Consider the following 23633-nt stretch of genomic DNA (forward strand, 5'->3'; position numbering starts at 1 on the left):
TTTTACTTGAAATTAATTTCCTTGAAATGTAATATAATGATATACAGAACAGTATACTGATATTTAGTTGTAATGTGTCAAAATAATATAGACACACCAGTTTTTTTATTCATAAGAAATATACTGGAAAACAAAAAGTGCTTGATTTATAATGTAGAACACAACTACTTTATAATAGCTTGAATGGCAGATTTAGAATTCTTCATACTATCGGAAACACGCTTCTCAATATTAACTGACATACCAACTATTCTTCTGTAAATTGTATCTTCAGACAAAGGAATTTTCACAATCAAGGCTCAGGCAGGCTTAACTGATTTTTCCTGCTGTTGTATGTGGTTTTGTCTGTTGAGCAATCCATTCTGTCACTTGGTAAGATATAATTTGCATCTTATCTGAGACTTTTACTCATTTTTTGAAATATGTTCGCTGGTATTTCTGCTGTTCCAAAAGCCTTTCAAAATATTGAACCTTCTTGTTCGCCAGCAGACGTTTTGACAGCAGACGTCTTGTCATCTTGTTTAGGGCCATGTTAGAATTGGAAAGCTTCTGGCCACAGATCAAACACATAGGCTGAGGGACGTTTTCATCTCCAGCCCATGGGAAACTGACTCAGATAGATATCCACATATTGCTGACAAACGTGGATCACTAGGATTGTTTTCAGTATCACTTGATGCACTTATGCTCATTTTGAAAAGATGGCTATCCATATTCTGCAAATAAAAAAATTTTTTTGATACTGTACTACACTACACTGAAATGTTTAACTATTTCTTGGATTGTCCTTGAAACTTTCCACCACACTTGCCATCCTTTCCTGCCAGAACCTCTGCTTTAAAGAGTCTTCTTGAACCAGACACCGCAGACCACAATATTGTTGTTGTGAGTAGCAAGTAGTGGCACCTAGTTTTGCTCTACTTTTTTCCCTGCACAGCAAGATCAGTTCTGTCTTCTGAGAGGCCCAGCTCCCATCATCACTGAGGGAGGTGGGATGAGGCAAGAAGCAGCTGGCTGGGCACAGGCCTTGCCTCCCTCTCCCAAGACTTATAGCATGCACTTCTTGTTAGTTGGGGACATATGAAAGGTGCAGAATAGGTGAGGCTGGACAAGACATAGACACATACTGTGAGTGATAAATCAGAAATCAAACGTGGAGAACATATGCTCAAAGAGGGAAAGATGTCATGCTAAAAAGTCATTTCATTTAGGGGGAAACTAAGCATTTCAAGAAATATTACTTTGGTGCTACTGACAAAAATAGAAACCTCAAAATAATAGTCTTCATCTCTATCAATAACATCTGATACAATTTACCCCATCCCTTGGCTGACATTGTTACACAGTGTTTCCACCCCAGTCCAGTCATTGGGGTGCATTGGGCTGCAGCCACTGATGTGGAGGAGGGTGAGGAGATGCACATTATATTTTCAGGAAATCAGGATGAATTGTGTTAGATTTTATTGAGGAGGATTTGGGATGTGAAATGGGGGCATGTCTGCCATTTAGTTGTTCAACATCTAGTTGACACAACATCTAGTTGTTCCCTTAAATCTTTTTGAGTTACTAAGATATAAGAATAAAATTTAAAGGTTAAATAAAGAAAAAATATATAATGTAGATAACTGTAGTCCTATTAAACCCAGATATACATTTTAATTTGTTTGTTTGTTTTGCTTGTTAGGCAAAACCAAGAAAGAAGTATCTGAAAACCAAGAAAGAAAGGAGTGCCTTTCTGGTGTCATCAGGAAGAAGATTTTCCAAGCAACCCCATGAATCAATTGTAAAACATTATTATTATTATTATTATTATTATTATTATTATTATCACTAGGTATTAATGAAATTAGCAGGGCTGACCTTCAGGATTCTATCCATCATAAGACCAGGAACAGACCTTATTCTTCGCCTCTTAGATCCATCACAATAAAGTTATAGACTGAACTAGGAAGATCCAGCACTTATTTGAGCAGACTGGTGCAGTTCAGAAAAGGTGTCTTCAGTACTTTCTTTTGTGGAAATAGAAGGAAAGTGCATCTTGAAAATTCCTGAAATATTATGAGAGTATTTTGTTTACTTTTGCATCCTTTTAAGTATAATAGTGTCTCTTATAAATACAGCAATCCCTTTCTTCCTGTTTAGAGTGAAACCAAAAAATCAGAAGAATCTTCCCACAGAATTTCCAAGAGCCATGAACAAATTATAAAAAGTGTAAGGATTTCTATGTATTGTGAAAGATCTGTTTCCTTTTGTGATCAGAATAGGATTATACAGTATACAGCACAATAGTTAACTGACAGCAAACATTAGTCGGTCAAATCTCCTGCTTATATGAATTCTAAGGTATACCCATAGGAATATATTTGAAATGTTTGATATTTTTAGTAGCTGTTTATAATTGCTCTTTTCCTCAAGTATTCAGACAAGTGAAAGTTTATACTTTGGGATAAGTATAAACTTCTTTTTTTCTTTTTTTAAAGGCTTTTTGCAGTACTGTTACAGTTACTACTAATAACTGTGAAATATAGTTATTCACCAAATCAGTAAGGGAGATACTAATGTGTATTAGTATCATTAAGGATGTAATTGTACATCTCTTTCATGTTTCTGAGCTGGGCCATTGAACAGCTTTTTTTGAAGAGATCGTCCCCTAAAGTTGTTGAGCTTTGGGGGGGGGGGCAGGCTTCTGCCGGGGGAAGGCAGAACCTCAGTTAATTGAGTACTTTCAATGCTTTCCAATAATTTTGTGCCCCACCCCCATTGGCTATGCCCATGCCATGGTATTATTTTAGTTCTTCCCATGTAAGTGAAGTGACTGGTAAGTAGTACATGTTTCTCTTTCTCCACAGACCCAGGTTTTTCAGAAACTGAAACCAATGGAGCTGCAAAACATACGAAAGGAAAAATATGAAATTACCAAGCAGACTGTAGAACCTTTGTCCAGAACACCCAATGCTAAAAAGGTTTGGCTGGCCCATTAATAGAATAATTTTCCAGATAATCAGAAAATGCATATAGCTTTATGTTAGTGACAACCAAAAGCGGAGTTTGACTTTGACATTAGGAAAAGCTAAAAGGATGCTGGGTCCTGTTGTTAAAGGGATATCTGACAATGTAACATTACCGCTTAAAATAATATGTGTGCTTTGAAATTTATTTATTTATTTAATTCCTGAAATAGAACAGCATTGTGGAACCCGCTCTAGTTAAAAGAATCATAGTTCCTTTAACTTTGTACAACAGCGCTTGGACAGCAGACTGTAAGGTCACTTGCTGTTTCTTCTATCTCCTAGAAGTTGTTAACACCAAAGGTCCTTTACCTTTGTTTTAAGACTTTCAGTAAAAGTGATTAAAAAAAGCTTTGTAGCTTTATTCAGAACAATCAATGAAATACATTGAGTAATTATTTCTTTAACTTTTAGCAGGCAGGTATTCTGTTTTACAGAAATGTATTTTAAAGTATGGTCCATTTTAAAAGAAAGGGATATAATTATATCTCAGTTCCCTGAAGAGCCTTTAGTTTCAGTGCAACAGGCAGTTTGATCATGCTTTTCTTCATTTGTGATTATCATAACATGTTCTGTGGCCCTTAGCTTCCCATATGCAGAAAGAGAAAGGATGATCTGCTTTTAAACAAGCTATTCTTATGAGATTATGCCCACAGAGTATTCTAATCTGGAAGAATCTGCTCATTCGAGGGGTTAGTGGCTCAAAATTAAGAGCCATGGTAGACATTACATACAGGAAAAAATAAAGACAATACTCATAAATCCCAGATTGGAATCCACTAGTAATTCATTTCAAATTGGTTACACGGACCATCTGAAAGAAACCCAAAGCAAAATGGTGGGTGATTCAGATAAAACCAGAAAATATCAGGGATCGTGAAGGAAAAGAAACTAAGAGAACTTGCTCTGTCTATGCGTACCTATTAAGCCCTCTATGGATTAGTTTAATATGGTTTGAACATCTTTTCATTGAACAGAAATATTCCACAATAACCCAAATCTAGAACTTGCTACAAGGACAAAAGCTCCATAAAACAGCAAATGTTTAAGAACAAGTGAACAAAGCTGTTAATTTACTGCTGAGAGACTTGGAAGGTCCTTTCCTGTGACCCCTGTTTCAGGGGGTGAGAGAACTTATGCAGAGTACCTGATTGCTGCAATCCACACACAGCACAACATTAATATCAGCCAACATTAATATCTCATGCATCCAGATGACTGATGAGACTATTACGTGACTAGCACAAATAACACAGGTTTTTGTTATAAGCTTGCCTGCATCACTGCAGGAGTGTCCCCAGACAAAATGTTTCTGCTTTTCTAGGAATGCTCTGAGCACTTTTGGGAATGCGCTAAGGAGGAAAACGGGAAGCTGCCATACAGAGGTTGGGTTGGCACCAACACCTCCTTCCACTCCAGTCTGAAAGGAAGACGGAGGAGACATTTTGAGGTAAGCAGAAATGGTGTTGCATGGAATGACCCATTACTGACTCTGCAGTTGCAAATTGCGACTAGCAAGTTGTCATGCAGAGTCCTTCTAATGCTTGCTTGCTCTCTCAACCTTATTTCCATATTTGCATTACAGCAATATTTGCTTTGCTCAGTTTACATTTTGAAGAGCTGTTCCCAATTGTGTGCTTAATATTAGGAGCCTTGATGGATCATTATTAGCCTGATGCTGCAAGGCAACTCCTCGTATCTATAGAGCAGTGATCTAGAAAGGGCTGGAGCTATATTTAGGAAACCTCTACTTTAGGAAAGTGATGCTAACTTGTGGCTCTCAGTATATTGTTGGACTCCACCTTCCTTCATCCTAGTCAGTGTGGCCAGTAGTGAGGGATGATGGGAGTTGTAGTCCAGCAACATCTGGAGGCCAAAGGTTAGCAACCCTGGTTTAGTCAAAACAGATGCATGAGTAAATTTTGCTCTCAGACTAGGGTATTATTCAGTAAGATTGTATGGTATAATGTTACGATTTTAACTTGTTAACGGTGGCTGGCTAAAAATAAATCAAATATTATACAGTTTTTTTTAGCTGGAGTGATAGTTTCTAAAGAAGAGGAAAGCTTTCTTAATAAGCAAAAAGGCAGGGTACATTTTTTTAAAAAAAAAAATAATTACCTCCAAGGGATGATAAAATAAGCCTTAAAGGCTGAAGAACTACTTTAGACATTGCATACACCAAAATCTCGCAAGCACGCAGAGCCTAAACTTTTGGGGTATAAAGGCTAATTTGTTCATTTGGTGCAAGGATATGCTTGCATAACAAAACTTCCCCACCCTATCTTGTGTGTCCTGCATCATCCTCAATTCTGCTCCAGAGGATTGGGGGAAACCTCAGCACAGGGGGAGGAGAGGGACGGAAGTGCCACAGCACAAGCTTATGCTGACAGAACAAGTTAATTAGCGCCGCATTGGATATAACTCTACAGTTCAGTGCTTCTTTACAACAAACTAATTTCAGACTTTGGGTGGGAAGTTTAATAATAACAATGCATTTGCCTCCTTTTACTCTTGCAGTCAAAAGCCTTAGCAGGGCTTCATAAACTCCTCAGAGAAACTAACTCAATTGTAGAAGGTAAACTTCATGAAATGTCGTTTGATTGCCAAACAGGTAAGAGATAACATGGGCAAAACAGTTCTATGAACATGTGAACCTTTTCATTTGAAAAATTAATATAGGTATTTACAAAGTTGTAAGAAAAGAATTAACTTGTTTTAGCCATAGTCATCATCAGTGCAGATAGTGTCATGCCGTTAAAGCAATCCATGAAAGGGAAAGAGGAATTCATGCACTGAGTATCTGTGAGGCCATGGCATGCTTCTAGAACATTGCATCTACACTGGACAATAGAATGGTGGCATGCAGATAGCAGCCTCTGCTTTTTGTTCCCTATCCAGTCCAATGTATAGAACAATTACAAAGGACGATTATAGCAAAAGAACTGGGATTTAATAGCAATTAACATTGCATTTCTCATATTTTTTATGGGAAGCTCTTCTCACACTATATGAAAAGCATTTTCTCCCATTTGATAAAGTTTTCTAGAAAGTGGAGCATGCTTTATATTCCCTAAATATTTAGAATACTTTAACTGGATACTTCCTAAGCTTCCAATTCTATGCGTTAGCATGAAATTAGAAACACAGAAAGCATTTGGAGGTAGGGGAAGGTACCATGTTGCAGAAGATTTGCACATCCTTGGATTGTGCTGTTCCTTCACCTCCCTTCCTTCCCTTTACTTCCTCCAGCCTTCCAAATGGTCTGCTGGGAAATAAGCACATACTGCACATAGGTGTATGGGAGATACTGGATGCTCTGAATCAGTACATGAGTGTTCTCAGAAACTCTAGGTTGCCATGCCCTAAGCTTTAAAGCTTGGTTTATCCTGTTATCTGATGCATGTTTATATGTACGTATCACCTTCTCAATCTACTTGATGCATTTGATAGTAGACTGATATGAAAAGTCAGCCAACAAGAAAACAGAAGGATCTCGGTCTTTCTCAGACAATCATTGGAGGAGGTTGTCTGTAGCATAGGATATTTCCAGATCACGCAGTACCACACCATTCACAGTTTCATTCAATATGGCAGCAGGACAAAGACTTATGCTCATATGATTTGATGAAACAATGTTTTTCTTAAATGTTTCTTGGTTGTTAAATTTTAGTGAATTTTACCAAACTGTATAATTCTTTATAACAACATATAATGCTCTGGGAAAGCAACTAATATTTTTCATGTGTTTCCATATTTCCTAATCCTAATCTATACAATTCCTAGTATACAGTGCTGATACAGTACTGAATATGTAACATTTTCATTTGGCTGTTTGGTTCTTTGCCTCCCACCATTCCCCAGAGAATAGATTTCCTAGACATTCTTTGGAATGCCTTGTTTTTGTACTTTGCCCGTAAATAGGCATGCATGCATCTAAGGACATCTAAAGACATGTATCCAATTAAGTTGACTCTAGTCCACAAAAGCTCTTTCGGTAATATTTTGTTTAGCCTTTTAAGTTGTCACAAAACTCTTCCTCCCTTTTCTATAAAAGTTAAATGTGTATTCTTTCTGAGATTCATTTTATGATCAGTTCATGACAGTTGTGGCCATCTTTCAGATTCTATGCCAGATGAACGAAATAAATATACAGTTCAGTACGTCAGTCATTACTTTCCTGAACAAGGATTAAGTAAGTTACTCATATCTTTAATTCATATAATCTTGTGTCTAGACACAGGTTCTACTGTATGTGCAATTATAAGCAATACAATGAAAGCCATGTATTGCATAAAATAGAGATTTTACAGCCTGATCCTATGCATGTTCACTCACAGTTTCCACTAAGTTCAATAAGGCTTGCTTTCAGGGTAGAGTGCATTGGAAGACAGTTTTAGAGCATAGAGAATGAGCTAATGGAGATGTACACCAGAAGCATAAATTCATGCAAGCAAGAATAAACTCAAACATTTTATATTTTGTCCTGCCCTTTAAAATAATACTCTGTGTCTGCTTCTGGCCTTTGTTTCCTACAGATATTGGCTGGGACCTAGCCCAACCTTTGAAGCAGATCATCTCACAGAGACTTTTTCTGCCTCCTGCCATCCTTGACCAGATGTGCAACACACCAAGAAGACACCAAGGTGCACTCTCGGGTTGCAAACTTCCTAGGGTGGAAAATATGAGAAAAGAAGCAAAGATTCCACGAAGAAGTAAGTCAACTGAATACTTGGGGATATACTGTGGTCTAAAACACTGAGCCTTTTGGGCTTGCCGATCAGAAGGTTGGCAGTTCAAATCCTAAACGGGGTGAGCTCCCATTGCTGGGTCACTGCTCCTGCCAACCTAGCAGTTCAAAAGCATGCCAGTGCTAGTAGATAAATTGGTGCTGCTGTGGCAGGAAGGTAAACGGCATTTCCGTGTGCTCTGGCTTCTGTCAGTGTTCCGTTGTGCCAGAAGAGGTTTAGTCATGCTGGCCATATGACCCGGAAAGCTGTCTGTGGACAAATGTCGGCTCCCTCAGCCTGAAAGCGAGATGAGCGCCGCAACCCCATAGTCACCTTTGACTGGACTTAACCGTCCAGGGGTCCTTTACCTTTTTTACTGCATGTAGTAGCACTACAGTTCTTTCTATGAAAGCCCATGGCACATTTTGGGGGGAGGCGCTGCACATTTGGCTCCTCACACCACCCTGTTGGCCCTGTGCCACTGGGATCTGATCTGAATGATTTGCTGGGCGTAAGGAAACTTTACAGAGGGGGAAAGGTTATTTCATATAAAGGAAGCATTTCCTGAAACATTTTCAGTAGCATATTATTTTTCTTTTCTACTTACAGCCTCTCTCATACATGTGGAGAGTCATCCTAGGTAGGAAAACTTATTATTTGTTATCAGCAATCTTCCATGTGGATTTCTCAATCGCATTCTTTATATCTTTATGATTTGGGTTTGGCAAGAGTGTAACATCCTTCTTGTTTTTAGATTTCTAAAAAACTGTATTATTCAGACGGGCCAACCAGCTCTTATTGATGTGCTAAATGCTTTTATTGGTTGATGATGATGATGATGATTAAGAAGAAAAAGAATTATATACAGTGGTACCTTGGTTTTCCAACATCTCTGTTGACGAACATTTTGGTTTTCAAATGCCATAAACTTGGAAGTAAATGCTTCAGTTTTCAAACACGCCTCAGAAGTCGAACATGCCACGCAACTTCCGCTGAGTGCAAGATCCTGAGGCCTAGCTGTTGGCTGTTGAGTTTTCCAACGTTTCAGAACTCGAACCATCTTCTGGAATGGATTACATTCAAAAGCCGAAGTACCACTGTACCACCCTTTATCAAAATATACCAGGGTGATGTACAACATTTTAAAAAGTTTACAGAACATTAATGATAAAAACATAATAAAAGCATAATAAAAAGCATTCTGACAGACAGCCTAATAATAAAATTGTCAATTTAAATGCTAACTTTTTGTGCATTATTTCAAAAAAAAATGCACAAAACAGGGTGGAATGGATTTAAGATGACTGAGTGACAAAAGAACAGGTTTAGGTTAATCTGTCTATCCTTAATTAGAAGAGTACTGAACTCTTATGTTGAACGCAATGGCATTTTGAGATGCTTAACTTGGGATGGACTGTGCCCTGAGTCATGTCACCAGTGCGCTATGTCTTAAAATGACAAACTAAAGCTTAAACTAAGACACTGTATTTTATTTTTATTTGTGAATGCTAAATTGTATAGCAATTCTTTATTAAACAAGCATTTATAGATCATCTTGGATTTTATACTGCAATTGCTACTTCATTTTATGTATTTATTTTATTTTATTCTGTGGCCTTAATCTGTTTCAGCTCTCTGGTTCTGTCTCAGGCAACTGGAGAAAATAACACTGAAAGGGGTTGTGTCACATTGGAGTTAGGAGAAAAAGAAGTACAAAACATGGTCCTGGCTCCAGAAACGCATTTTAATTCTTTACACAACAAAGCTACAACTTGGCGATTAGAGAAGTGTCGACCTGGAAGAGCCACTAGTTGCAGAGAGAAGACATCTTTACAAGCGAAAGGTTTCTTTCCCCCCTTCATCATTGAAATTATTAGCAAAAGACTCAAATACAGTGGTACCTCAGGTTAAGAACTTAGTTCATTCTGGAGGTCCATACTTAACCTGAAACTGTTCTTAACCTGAGGTACCACTTTAGCTAATGGGGCCTCCCGCTGCCGCCACACCGCCAGAGCACAATTTCTGTTCTCATCCTGAAGCAAAGTTCTTAACCCGAGATACTATTTCTGGGTTAGCGGAGTCTGTAACCTGAAGCGTCTGTAACCTGAGGTACCACTGTACACTAGTATGGATGGTGCAGCGTGTCATCAAAATTCCCATAATGGTCCTCTGTTCTACTCCTCTGCTGTTTATTTCTATATCTCCTCTAATCTATTAATGAATGTTGGGGCTAAGCCCTGAGAGTTGTAACTCAAATTGATCTCTGGAACAAGTAATAATTTACAGGAGTTTTTTGTTTGTTTTTGATCCCAGATCTTCTTGACAACCTGAAACACAATTTAGATGACAAAGAAAGGAAAATAAAGGAGAAATCACCAGCAAGCAATGTTAAACTGGACAGAAACAATGGAGGAAACCATGAAGGAAGTTTTAGACTCAGTGAGCCCTCTCAAACACAAGATTTTCTACAACTCTCCTTACCTTTGGTGTCAGAAGGAAAGTATAGGCAAGTCACTGAAAAATACCAGAGGAATGAACAGCAACCTAAGTTGTCCTTAGGTCGGCCCCGGTAAGTGAACAAGACTGCCTGTTTTATGCAACATTCAGTGCGTCTGCTCTGACAAGATGCTTTAGCATTAAACTGTATTGTAGCTTGTGCTCCCTTGAAGACAGAATGCTATGCGAAGGAAGAATCTGATGCCAATATTGCACCTGAAACAGTGTAACCTGCACTGCCCATGCTGCTTCCACAATTGCTACTCTTCGTCATTCACAGGCATCTTCTACACACTGGGGGAAACCAATGTACCAAGAGAGCATAAACTCCTCCATGCCAATATGCCCCTAGAATTCATGTTGCCACTCAGTGGGACCCCATACTCTCTGGGTGGAGTTATTTCAGTCTCCCAATAGCATACATGACTATTCTATGAAATCAAGTCTGTGCAAATAAGAGTTTAAATTTTCTGTTCCAATGCATAAGAAGCCCCTTGATACAGATGTTCAGTGGGCTGGTTCATACATCACACTTAGACAGAGTTGGTTTTAAACCATCATGAATATGCCTTCTATGCCTCCCTGCAAATGTAGCTTTTCCCACCCTGAGGGTGCTGTTCATGGCACAAACAAACCATAGTATGGGTTGCAGTATTGTGCAAACCTAGATCATAATTTTTTTTTCTTTTTTAAAAAACCACACAAGTTTTCTTCAAACTAACTCTGAGTGGTGGTTGTTGTTGTTACACATATTAGTCACATTTCTTTGCCATGGCAACTCAGTGACTTACAAAATGACAAAAAAAACCCAAAGAAAACAACCCACATATATACATTAAAACCGAAAAGAAAGAATACATTAAAATATCCCACCCACTCTAAAAAGCAACAGATAGTTAAGAACCAAATGCCTGGTTAAAAAGGAATGTTTCTACATGGCATCTGAAGGTATGTAATGTCAGCGCCAGACGAGCCCCCATTTCACAAATGGGGAGCCACCATCAAAAAGGGCTGTTCTTGTATTGCCCGTCTCCTGATCTTCCACAGAGGAGCACACAAAAAAAGACCTCAGATGGTGACCACAGTCTCTGGGAGACTCATACAGGGAGAGACATTCCTTGAGGTATTGGGAGTCCTGTGTTACATAAGGCATTAAAGGTCAAAACCAGAAATTTAAATTGGGACCATAAATCAATTGATAGCCAGTGCAGTCAGGCCAGGATTGGTGTTATGTGCTCAGACCACCTTGCCCCAGTGAGCAGCCTGGCTGCTGAATTCTGCACTAGCTGAAGTTTCTGAATCATCTTCAAAGGCACTCCCACTTATAATACATTGCAGTAATCTCACTCCTAGAGGTTACCAGTGGTTAGACAACAGAAGTCAGATTATTCCTATCCAGATATGGGTATAGCCGGGCCACCAGCTGATAGCAGGTGCTCTGCACTACAGAGGACACCTGAGCTTCAAGTGATGGCAATGAATCCAGAAGTTTCCCCAGGTTACATGCCAGCTCCTTCTAGGGTAATGTAACCCCATCGAGAGCAGGTCACTTCCCATCTATCCAATACATAACCAAGGCAAGACATTGGTCCAGGACATCCACTCCACACCTGCAGATGTAAAGGAGTAGCAGAGCTGTGTGTCCTCAGCATATTGCTGACAATGTATTCCAAAACTACAGAAATTGGGCCTAGTACAGGTGTTCCCCCTTTACCCCACCTTTTGGCAGCACTGGGGCTTTATAAATGAGTATATAAATATAGGCAGTGGTGGGTTACCTTACAAGAAGGCACAGAAAAGGCAAGGCAGTGGTGGTTCAAAAAACACTTTGGTGACGGTACATTTAGATTAGGTTTTTATAAAGATTATATTAGCCCAGTAGGACCCCACATTCTGGATTGACTAAAGCAAAGTAGGAATAACAGGAGACCATGCTAGGAAGATGAAGGTTCATATTAGTCTTTATATGTGACTTGAGAGTGTTCAAAGCATGTCACATACCTTTTCTCTCGAGATTACAGTAGTCCAGGCAACAAGTAACCACAGGTCTTAGCAGCAACATCCTGAGGATTTCCATTCTGATTTACTGGTGCTTGGAAACCGGGTGCCTTCTAAATAGTTCTTTGAGAAGAAGCTGGTTTATGAAGTAAAATGTAAACAATAAAGAGGCTGCCTGGTTGGGATGACAATTTAGTGGATTTGTCCTTATGAGAGGGAGACTGAGACCAATTTCCTTTGTTTATCTGTGCAGACCTCGCTTGGCTACACTAATGAATACAAAAGGGACCCACAAGACACTTTTACTGAAACGCTGTGAGGATGATGAAGCATCCACTTCTACATCTCTACTGCACACTGGGCCAAAAATGGCAGTAAAAAAGTTACTGTGCCAAAGTGAGAGCAAGTTTTTTTCAAAGAGACGCAAAAGTGAGTGCCTAAATCACAGGCCTTCAATGCAAGACCTTTCAGCAACAACTGAGAGAATTTCCTTTCACGCTTAGAAACAGGTGCCATTTCTTTTCAGGCAGCTAACAAGCCAATGCATACCACTGCAAAGGCTCCATCTGGATGGACAACCTGCAGTGATATCTTCAGAAATTATTGCTTCCGTTTCTTGGATGTGGTGCTGGGAAAATGCAAAAAAGAAAAAAAGTGTCTTCATCATACAGCACTTGTGCCATGCGCAGGCTTGGAATACAGGATACAAAAATATGCTGGAACATCACCCATGAGGCTTCTGTGACAGATAAAAATGAAACCAAAATATGAACTCGTTTATGTTTATTGCTGACAAATTTTACAGGGAAGCAAGTCTAGTCATTTTACTTTTGAATTTCACTTGCTTTAAAACTGATGCTGTTTTTTTAAAAAATGATTAACTGAAAAAGGAGGGATTGGGGTAGTGTTTCTCAGTACTAAAACCTATTAGACAAGTTAAAAAATCATAGTGAGGATCATCATCCAATCTTGTCTTAAATCTAAAAAGAGAAATAACAAATGATCCACAGGAAGGAATTGCTTTTCTACAGTTAGTCAAAATGATATTAAATTGGAAGTTCCAGTCAAGCACTGTATTTTCCAACAATGCTCTTCCTAATGGCCAAGATCTGCCTATAGTGTCTCCTCACAAGTCCCTTTTAGCAAAGGTTCCAGAAATGTTAATTAAAAGTTTCCTTCTTGTAGGTTCAGCCATTTTATTGGTTCCTGTAGGGTAACGTTCCCATTAGTTGCTTGAAATGCAGCAAGCTGCATTCACACAAAATTGTTCACATCAGAGCGCGGAGATGTCATCACCTGACACGCAGGACCTTTTTTGGTTTCCCCACCCCTGGAACTCCTGTTCATTAAGCCATCTGTGTCTGTGTGTTCATCTGCACCTGCACTAAGGCAGCTAGGGTAGGTTCACATTACTGTTTACTCCGCACTCCGTTTTCTAATCAGTTTGAAGCTGGTTTGAGGGGGGGGGGGGAAACACATCAAACAGCAGTTTCTTGACAGTATTTGTTAAGAAACTACAGGATCAATTTGCATTGTGACTTAAATTGTGAATGCAGTTTCAAAAATTAGTGGGAGAGCACTGAATAAGTAAGCGGTAATGTGAGTATACCTTTACTTTCTGTTCCAGAGGGAAAGGGGAGATAAAACTTTAATTATTTCCCTCTCATTTTTTGTTTTATAGTTGTATTTTGCTGTTCTTAAAAATGGGGGAGGGTGGATAATGCAAGACTTATATTGAATCCCACCCCCAGCTGTGGTATAGACTGGGGAAATGACATGGGTAAAGGATGAAAACTACCTTCCCCCAGTGCCATGGTTCCAATCTGAATCCACAGGCCACATTTAGTCTTTACAAAACTGAAGGAAGATCTCCCACTTATTGGAATCCATCTGTCTTGAGACACAATGGAGTGAGCCCCTGGGGATGAAGTCAAACCTCTTTTCAGCAATGACGTGACCTCCCCAGGGTGTGTATGGAGGTCCTCGGCTACCTAGATGATAAGTGTCCACTCAGCATCGCTGATGTGGTCCAAAGGAAAGCTGTTTGGCACCAGCTTGGCTGCAGGAGTTGCAAGAAGGAGGTGTAGAGGTGCCATCCAGCCATCTTAAGAGAATTCATCACAATCCCCAGACTAACAGGCTAAAGCTGCACAATTCTAAGAAGCTTTGAAAAACCATTTACCTGTGCACATTGGACAGGCTGGTGCTGCACTGTCAGGGGCTTCATATTCAGTTGTGCATCATAGTGCTACAGGGCACGGCAATGCTGTGGTTAGCTGTGCTGGTCCAGTCTTCTTACAGGATATGCTCCTACTCCCTGCATTTTAGCACCTTGCTGCAGTCCTCTTACTGCAGATCTCAGCAAATAAACCTGGGTACACCTGTGGATTGTTCTTTTTAGATTGCTACAATAAACTTTTTGAAATTTGCATTGATGAAACCAATGAATTCAAAAGAGCCAACTCATGATACCATCATGAGATCCCACACCCAGGAGTGTGCAACATGAAATGACAAGAAGGTGCAATGTGATGAGTATTTGTGGGGGGGTTTTAAGCACATATAAATCCATATTGATTATAAATTAGTTACCACCCAAAGAGTCTGGAATTACTGGGATAAATTTCAGAACACCAGCATAATGTTTCCATGTGAAAGTGGCCAAATTATGACTCTAGCAACAACCCACATCACCAGGCCATATTATGGTTGAGCAATACTCAGCTGCTAAGTAACTTTATGCCTGCCTTGCAGAGGCACTTTCAAGTGCCCTACAAGCAGCAGCCCGGGGATAAAAGCCCTGGGACGACGTCAGAGTTTGCACTTGCATACTATTTCTGCGCATGCACTTGGACGCCCTACTACTGTACTCTAGTGAAGCGTGCATCCCTTTTCTATCACAGTGCATATGAGGTTCTGCCCCCGCTAACAAAAGCCTTCCCTCCCAACAAAAACCCTGGCTACGCCCATGTCATGGTGTATCTCTACAGAGAGTTTTCCGTTTTGTTTCCTGGAAAGGCGCTTGTTGCATTTAAGAAACCGCATGATAAACACACCCATTTCCAGGGGGAAAAAACCACCCCTTATCGCCGCCTGTTGTGCAGCTGCGTTAAAAAGAAAAGAAACCTTACCCCCCTGCGGGGAGTTTTGTTTTGCATCCCTGATCAACTTAAAATGAAGCTCATTGGTCACACCTGATTAGATGAGCTGGGAGGTAGAGAAGCAAGCACTAGGTAAAACGTCAAGTCAACTTTCACAAAAAAATAGATCATGCAGCTTGGAGGGCGACAGTAAACACTCGCCATCCGCGAAAAGGCCAATCAGACCGAAAACGAAAGAAAAATCTGCTGAGAGTGCGGCACGTGACGGATGGCTCTGCTTTCTCAAACAAGCAAGTAAACAAGCGCTTAGATCGACTTCTGCACTGGAGGGCAGCGCATCTCGCCCCCGCCGAGCTCCGCAAGCAAGTAAATATTCTTCCTATTTGCTCCCCGCTTGCTTGCGCTTTTCTTTCTATAACTTTTAAGGGAATAATGTGGGGTTAGGGACGCGGAGATTCACTCCGATATTTTACGGCAACCAGTTTGCTCGTCGTTCCGACTTTGGGCAACTCGGTGCTAAATCACTTTGCGCAGGTTTCGCCGCAGCTCTGGAGGAAGGGAAGCAACGAGTGCATTTGCTGTCGATTTTCGCTTAGTGATGGTCTCGCTTTTCTCCAACGCGGGTGGGCAGGTTTTTCCAAGCATTGGAAATAATAAAAAGACAGCAAATACAGTTTGTTTGTTTGTTTGTTTGTTTGTTTGGGGGGGGGGCTGGCTTGCAGCATGTCGGGCTATTTTCTGGCAGCGTGTGACAACGCTACTTCTGAAACACGCTTGGCGTGTTAAACCCAACCCGCTTTAGGCTTACTCCCATGGCACGTCTGGAAGGCCTGAAGAGCGACGAGGGTTGGGAGGGGCATGGCGCACTTGGGGGTCGGGGCAAAGGGTGTCCGGCCATATCCGGCACGAATTGCTCCCCCTGAGGTGAAAAGGAGGGGTGAAGGCCGAGTTGGGGGGAGGCATTTGGCCGCTCCGCGATGGGGCGCCTCATTTTTGAGGTGGGGAGAGAGGCGGGTCAGGGAACAGCGCCTCCCGGAGGTCAGTTTGGAAATCCTTTTTCTGCACCTGGCCTTTGCTCACCCCCCCTCCCGAAAAAGACCTCTCAGGCTGACTTGAACCTCCTTTCCCCGAGTCTCGTTTTTCCTGTTCTCTTCCCGAACAGACCTTGGAAGTTATTTTTAAAAGGGCGTTTGTGTGCCTGTACTCTGCCTGTGTCTGTCTTAGGGCCACCCCTGTTGCTGCAGGTATCCGGCTTCTGCCCCTTCCCATTCCCCCCCCCCCAGACCCTTAAGCCGCTTGCCTCCCCGCCCCGCCTTCCGTCCACTTGTTGTTTTGTCTTCTCGACAAAACTTCCTTCTTCCCCGCCCCGGCGCACTATTGTTCTCCTTCCTGCTTATCTCTCTTGCTTGCCCTCCATTTAATTTCCCTGCCTCCTCCCCCCAGCAAACTCCCCTTGGTGCAACCCAGCCCGCTTCTTCTTATTTTGCTTTCGCTTTTGCTGAACATTCAGCCTCTCTCGAAGTGCGTCGGTGAATCTGAAAGCTTGCGAAGTGAGTAAACATTAACTATTTGGGGTGATGGTTGCTCCTGCAGGCGGCTTTCGTCTTCAAAGCCCCTTGGCCGCGCGATCTCCTCGTTATTCCTGTTTATTTCTCCTCCCGCTCTCCGTCTTTGGGAAAAATGCACGCAGTCTCCCTAGGGGCTAGGTCTCGTCCAGCCCACTGGCGTCCGCAAGGGGGGGGGGGGAGTCAGTCCTCCCATCCCTAATGGCAGAACGCCGAGATTTCAATGCTCAAAAATGGTTTATTATAGCCTTTGTAGAGCTGGAGATACCTATTGGGCGAAGTCTGGTTTGTTTGGAACCTATCTTTACTGTTTTTAGCCAATAAGAGAAGTGGTAGCAATGATTGACATTTAGGTGGGAAAGCATCTAGCCAATTGGACAAAAACGGAGTCTACAGTACAGTACAGTACAGTACAGTACAGGCGTTGGAAATTACTGTTTCCGTCTTATTTTAAGACTATTTGTGCTCCCTGAAGGATGATTGCTGTTGCCCTGTAGAAAACAGTTCAGATATTCAGAATTTCAACACTTGCTTTCACCTGCCTCCTGCCTGGAGGGGTATTGTTCTTGGCATTTGGATGTTTTGTATTTTATTGTTAGGTATTGTTTCTGTGTTTGTTAACATGAGATGTTTGTTTGATATTAGTGTTTAAATCATGTTCTGTTTTGTAACTTAATGAATCACCTTAACTTAATGAATCACCTTAACTTAATGAATCGCCTTAAAATAATTAACTCTGTTAGTGCCAATGTAGGTAAAAGTCCTCTTTTGCATCTGCTCCCCTCCATCTTCTCTATCTGCTGTCCTTTCTGATGTCAGGGTATCCTAGGGAATTGAAAATTCTAAATACTATAGTGTAAATCAAAGGTTCTCTTGCCTACAGAGACTTCTGCAGATCTTGCTTTTAAAGTCATGTATAATTTAGTTGAGATTCCTGCATTACAGGGGATTGGACTAGAGGACCCTTGGGATCCCTTCAAGCTCTACAGCTCTGCTGTCAATTTTTTAAAACCTTATAGTTCAGCAATTACAAAGAAACTAGCGAGTTGGGGACAAAAAACACATTCCAGCTTTAAGCACAGAATCCAAAGGAAAAGTGAGCCGCATAATGTCGCAATCTTAAGCACCAACCAAAATAAAAACATATTTTTGTATACATCCAGGCTTAACTGGCATCTGTTTGGCTTCTGCAAAGGAAAGGGAAGGAAATATTGCTCACTCATTTTTCTTGCTGATAAGGAAGAAGGCAAGTTAACTTGTGGGAAAGGAGTTGAAAATGGAAATGAGTAACTTCTAAGTAGTAAAGACGCACTTTGTGAAAATTTCCTAATATTCTCTGCAACAAGGTGGTGGCATTAAAGGGCATTTGGATGATAGCCAAAAATCAAATAATTCTTTGGCAGGAATCATACAGAAATCTAAAAAGCTACTAGTTAGTATATAGCACAAGTGTGTGTTCATATTGGCTAAGACTGATGAGTTTGCTCCCTTCCCCAAAAAAGGTGTATATGTACAAGAAGAGCCTTGCTAAAATCAGATTAAATGTTTGGTTTAATTAAGTATCCTGTTTCCAACAGTGGCCAGCCCACGTAGGGCATCTTATCCTCCCAGAATCTGAACATCAAAGATTTACTGCCTCTGAACATGGAGTTTTCCCTTAGGTATTAGGAGGAACTTGGGAGGGCACATCCATCCTTCTAGCTCAGTTCCAATCATGCAATCCAGCCAACTGGGACTCGCTTAAGTCCCATTTATTTAAATGGGAATGTGAAGCACATTAAATATCGCCCATGGAAACCAGTGAAACCTCAAATTGCTTTGTATTGCCTGGATCCTGCCCTTATTTTACTGTGTCAATTAAAATGTGTTTCTTTCCTGTCACACTACTATATGCCTACAGGAGGGGTGTTATTTGGAATTTACCTTGCCATAGTGGCATCATTCTGGCTGCCAGCGCAGCAGTAGTAGCATTATTAAATGTTGTGGCCAACTCACACTTTGAGCAGATGATGACATGGTGAAATCTCGTTTTCCATAGGTGGCACAATGATGCATTCCGGGCATTGAGGAGGCCTTGATCTGCTGGTTGCTGTGTACTGGTTAGAACTAGTTGCGTCTTTTATAAAAGGTGAGTATTGGTCATCCTCTTGTTTCCTCCTCCACTTCAATCTTTATCTAGTGATTCCTCCAGCCTTGCATGGTCTTGCACAGTTTGATGTTGTAATGCATAGATTAGATGGTCTGTGTAAAGTACTCTCCATTTTAGTAGGGGGAGGGAGGCAAGCATCTGGTAGCATCACATTGACAACTAGTATGAGCAACACTTTACTAGAATATAGCTGCCAGAACTTAGTATCCTGTCAATTGTGTAGATGTTGCAACCAGTGCTGCCTCTATCAGCAAGCAGAAGACAGAGACCTGAAGGGTATCAAATTTCCATATATATAATGTATATTTTACCACAGCATAGCATAAAATGGTACCGATACCACAGGATAGGGTATCATTTAAAATCCACATTTTAGCTTTTGTATTTGGGGTACCAAATTGGCTTGTACAACAGTCACAGACAAAGGTGCCTTATCAAGTGATAGACAATTTACTAAAAAACTGAATCATGATATTCAAAAGCTTTGTCAATTTTATCCTGTTCAGTTGGCCCAAAGAGAAAAATTGTGCTCTGTGACAGTTCTAAGTAATAGAGATGATGACTTCTTCAACCAGCATAAATGAGTACCTGAGGAAAAATAACTGGAGCAATAGGACAATAGTTACTCCTGATTTTCTTCCACAGTGAAGCCAGATGTGTGTCAGTTTTCAAAATTTCATCCACATGTTAGCCTGGAGTGAAACCTTAGAAAGGATGTTGCAAAAGAAGCATAGGTAGTAAGAGACAAGTACACATTAGCCTGATTTGTATAATGCTAAGCCATGGTTTGTTAAACTATGGTGTATTAAACATTAGCTATGACTCGGCATTGTGTGGGAAGCCAGCACCTTGCTTTAACCATGGGTTGTTTGGCTACCCTATACCAGGTGTGCACCAAGCTTTAAAGGCACAAGGCAAAGGCAGCTAAAAATAAGCCAACCTTTGAAGAAACAAGCCATGGTTTGTTCAGTCATCTGCAGGGCAACTCAGTTAAACAAACCATTGCTTTACAGATGGGTCATCAGCATTGCATTCGCAGGCACCAGTATTTCCAGCAGCTCCTCTTTAAATGTGGCCCCATTTTCACTGGATGATAGGACTGGACACCTACCACCCCTTCTGTTCTGAACAGAGGAGATACAAATACAGTGGTACCTCTGGTTAAGAACTTAATTCGTTCTGGAAGGGTCCATTCTTAACCTGAAACTGTTCTGAGGCACTACTTTAGCTAATGGAGCCTCCCGCTGCCGCAGTACGATTTCTGTTCTCATCCTGAAGCAAAGTTCTTAACCCGAGGTACTACTTCTGGGTTAGCAGCGTCTGTAACCCGAGGTACCACTGTAAGCTTTTCACTGTGGTGGCTGATATAGATGTCTGTTTCCCATTGATAGATGGGACATACCTGCACCATTTTATGGTCCTGTCTTTTTACATTCTTTTAGATGTAATGGCCAGTCTGTAGTAAGTCATGCTCCCACAACAGGCGTTTTGTGATGTGTCATGCCCCCACAGCAGCTGCCCTATTACTGATACCCATGACACGTCCTCAAAATTCCAAGAGAGCCTTGCATGCAAACGAGGCCAATGAGTTCAATTTCGTAATCCTTTTCTTAGTCACAGCCCTCCTAAATTACTCCGGTACCTTACGTACCAAATGTCACTTATATGTGTTGCAACTGAAAGTAAAAGCATCATTTTGCATCAATCCCCATGAATAACTTTGCAGTTAAGAGTTGTTCCCACGTTCTTTACCCTTTGGTTGCGTAGGAACCACACATAGTTCAAGGTGGTGGTACTTCTTGCAGGATTTCACACCCACGCTGCTCACCTCGCCCTTCCCATTTAAACCACATTAATCTTAGTGCTGGGAAAAGGCCATTTGATGGCGCATCCATTACTGTAGTCCACAAGCAGTGGAATATGGCTGCAATTTTTTTTGCATTCCTATTCAATGATGCCCATGTCATTAGTGGCATCAGGAACAACATTTGAATGTTGCACATCTCTCCCCACCACTCCCAGTGTTAATGACAGAGAACTCCTTGCAGTAGTAGCCTTTTTGTAGCTGTTTGAAAGCTAAATCACCAGCTGATGTTCCCGTCATACAAAACCTCCACCACGAGTTGCTGCTGAGCGCTTTAAAGATAAGCTGTGCACAGAACCTCTCTTGATGTTGCGTCCTGAGTTATCAAATACAGATGATTGTAGGGATAGCATGCAAAGCCAAAATTGTGTATACTTAAAAACACATTTGGGTCAGTGGTGGATGGGATTGCCAAAATTTTCCGGGACACCCACCCCCTTGAGACTCACCTCTTTTGTTGGGGGGTGACTGGCTGGGAGGATGTGACTATAAAGCTGCTCCCTGTTTTTCCTACTCCTTTGGTTTTTACAGAGTTTAGCCAACCTTCATACACCTGTCAATCCAGACTGTGCCTATACATATCTATTAACCAGCCACACGTTTTATCTTCTAAAAACCTCTGGGTGGCATACATGGTCTCTTTCAAACTTTCCCTACTGTTTATCCTCTCGGGCTGAGAGTATGACTGGCCCAATATCACCAAATGGGCTTTGGGGCTAGGCTAAGCAGGGATTTGACCCCTTGAAACTGAAATGTGATTTTTCTCCTACCAGGTGGCCAAGATGAAAATACAACCGAAATGCTCGAAAGACAATGCTAAGCCCAGCACTGGTCTGCAGAGGCAAAGGTTCAGCCCATGCCTTTTCTACCTAAATAATCTCCTCTTGGCAATTGGCTATGTAGCTCTGCTGCTTTATGCCCTCATCTGGAAAGCTGGGAATATTGTGGACTCTTCCACCAAAAAAATTGGCTTCTACAACTTCTGCTGGTGGGACCAGGAAGCAGAAAAACTTGAATGCTTCAAGAACTTGGAGAAGGTGGGCATCAACAGTGTTGCGCTGGTGTTGTCAAGGATCTGTGTGTATTCTACGCCAGTCTTGTGTCTCTTTGTTGCCACTACAGTTTTGCAAGCCCTGTGCTTGAAAGACAGAGATGGATTCAAACTGGCCTGCATCCTTTTGGCCATTGGCAGCTTGATGTTGCCCGTTGGTCTCGCTTTGTTCATCTTCCACACTGAGCCATGGATAAGGGTCTCTGAATTTGGAGAGGTTTTCGTAGCCCTGGCTGGGGCTCACATTTTGATGCTCCTCCACTTGATCTTTCTTGTCCTGTTCCTTGCACATTGCAAGGATGCTCTACCCAAAGGACAAATCTTTCCTGTGTAAATATGTGAAGTTCCTGCCTGTGATACCAAATGCTGTAGTGGATTTAAAAGATAAGTGGATCCAGTGATCCCAGTGCCTTTCCAAACCCTCACATGAATGATGAGCGTGTTGGGGGGAAGAGTTGGCACTCCTAGCACAGATATTTCTCTATCTTAAGTGCCGGGGGAGGGAGGGAGAGATTGCAATGATTGCTGCCCTCTTCAATCAAGCACTCATTTAGGTGTGATCAGTACATGGCTCTTTAAAAGTCAGCAGTAGCTAACTGCTGCTTGGCAGTATTGGAATTTTGCAGGGCATCCAAACTGTTTAGAACAAATTATCGCTAGAAGATAAGCTAGTAATACAGGTATCTCACAAGTCATGGTTTGACTTACAAGCCTAGTTATCATTTGTGGTCATCAATTGCCCCATCCTCTGGCACATGCAGAGGATGTGCCAGAGGATCATCTGTGCTGAGCTTTAGAGAAAGTAAAGTACAGCATGAGTCACTCACTGCTTTGAAGAGACTTATCCTGCTGCTGCGCTTTTCTCCAAACTTGTAATGCAAGCAAAAACTTGAGGATGGAGTGATCCTCATGCTGTTCTACCACTACCATGCTTAAGTTGCACAAATTTGGGGTTTAGTTTTTTCAAAAAAGAAAAAGAAAAAGTGATATACAGTGTTCTTTTACAACTTTTGTATTGATCAAAGGCGTTTAAAGTTGGACGTGGTTGTGTATTTTCTAGCTTTCAACCAAAGACGGGTTCAGTGAACAGGAGCCAGGATTACTTCACTTCCCTGTGTATAGATGGCTGCTAATATTCCATTTATTCATGCCATCAATCAAACGCAACGGTGCAGGGGGCTGCTGCTGCTTTTATGCTTGGGGTGGGGACCCTGCAGCCCTCCTGGTGCTGTTGGGACTGCCAGCGCACAGCATGGTTAATAGGAGGGACTACAGGAATCTTACTGCAGGGTCACAGCCTCCCATCTCTGCCATGTGCAAGATTCCTGGTTTCCTTTGTATTTAGTTGTTTGCAAAAAAATTCATTTAAGTATGGTTGAACACACATTGCAGACACCTAGCTGCTGCTGCTGCTATCATGAGAATACTGATAGTGACCGATAAAAGTGGGAGCGTTCTCTAATGATATAGGCTGATGCGTAGCCATATTGCTATGTGATGCTGGGAGGTTTTTCTTTTCCTTCAGTTGCAAGTGTAAACAAAGCATTTTGGGAAGCTTAACATTATACAATTGTAGCCAAAGAATATTTTTTCAAGTGTCTTGTGGCCAAACCCAAGTCTTTGTTACTTATACAAGAGATACTGAAATTAAAGGTTTGTTAAACACTACTC

General features: G+C 41.3%; 2 protein-coding genes across 3 annotated transcripts in view; both read left to right on the forward strand.

Moving 5' to 3' along the window:
* The window catches only part of AGBL3 (AGBL carboxypeptidase 3), a 33474-nt gene extending 20470 nt beyond the window's left edge, over positions 1–13004 (forward strand). Inside the window, exons 13-24 of one of the 2 annotated variants that reach the window (XM_081878617.1) lie at positions 1685–1783; positions 2143–2211; positions 2850–2963; positions 4333–4458; positions 5529–5622; positions 7132–7203; positions 7547–7723; positions 8348–8378; positions 9370–9581; positions 10052–10307; positions 12486–12661; positions 12759–13004. In XM_081878617.1, coding sequence (XP_081734743.1) covers positions 1685–1783; positions 2143–2211; positions 2850–2963; positions 4333–4458; positions 5529–5622; positions 7132–7203; positions 7547–7723; positions 8348–8378; positions 9370–9581; positions 10052–10307; positions 12486–12661; positions 12759–12766 — 1434 coding nt within the window. In that variant the 3' untranslated portion in view covers positions 12767–13004. Of the gene's footprint in view, positions 1–1684; positions 1784–2142; positions 2212–2849; positions 2964–4332; positions 4459–5528; positions 5623–7131; positions 7204–7546; positions 7724–8347; positions 8379–9369; positions 9582–10051; positions 10308–12485 lie in introns of both variants that reach the window. The other variant, XM_081878616.1, reaches the window with a different exon arrangement.
* Positions 13005–15651: 2647 nt separating this feature from the next.
* Positions 15652–23630, forward strand: TMEM140 (transmembrane protein 140). The gene is made up of 3 exons (XM_081878655.1): positions 15652–15699; positions 18937–19026; positions 21685–23630. Exon 3 carries the CDS (start codon positions 21694–21696, stop codon positions 22294–22296), a length of 603 nt encoding a protein of 200 aa, XP_081734781.1. The 5' UTR covers positions 15652–15699; positions 18937–19026; positions 21685–21693; the 3' UTR covers positions 22297–23630.
* Positions 23631–23633: the final 3 nt, after the last annotated feature.

Source organism: Podarcis erhardii (assembly GCF_964252035.2).
Source record: "Podarcis erhardii genome assembly, chromosome: 10".
In the NCBI taxonomy this organism is placed as follows: domain Eukaryota; kingdom Metazoa; phylum Chordata; class Lepidosauria; order Squamata; family Lacertidae; genus Podarcis; species Podarcis erhardii.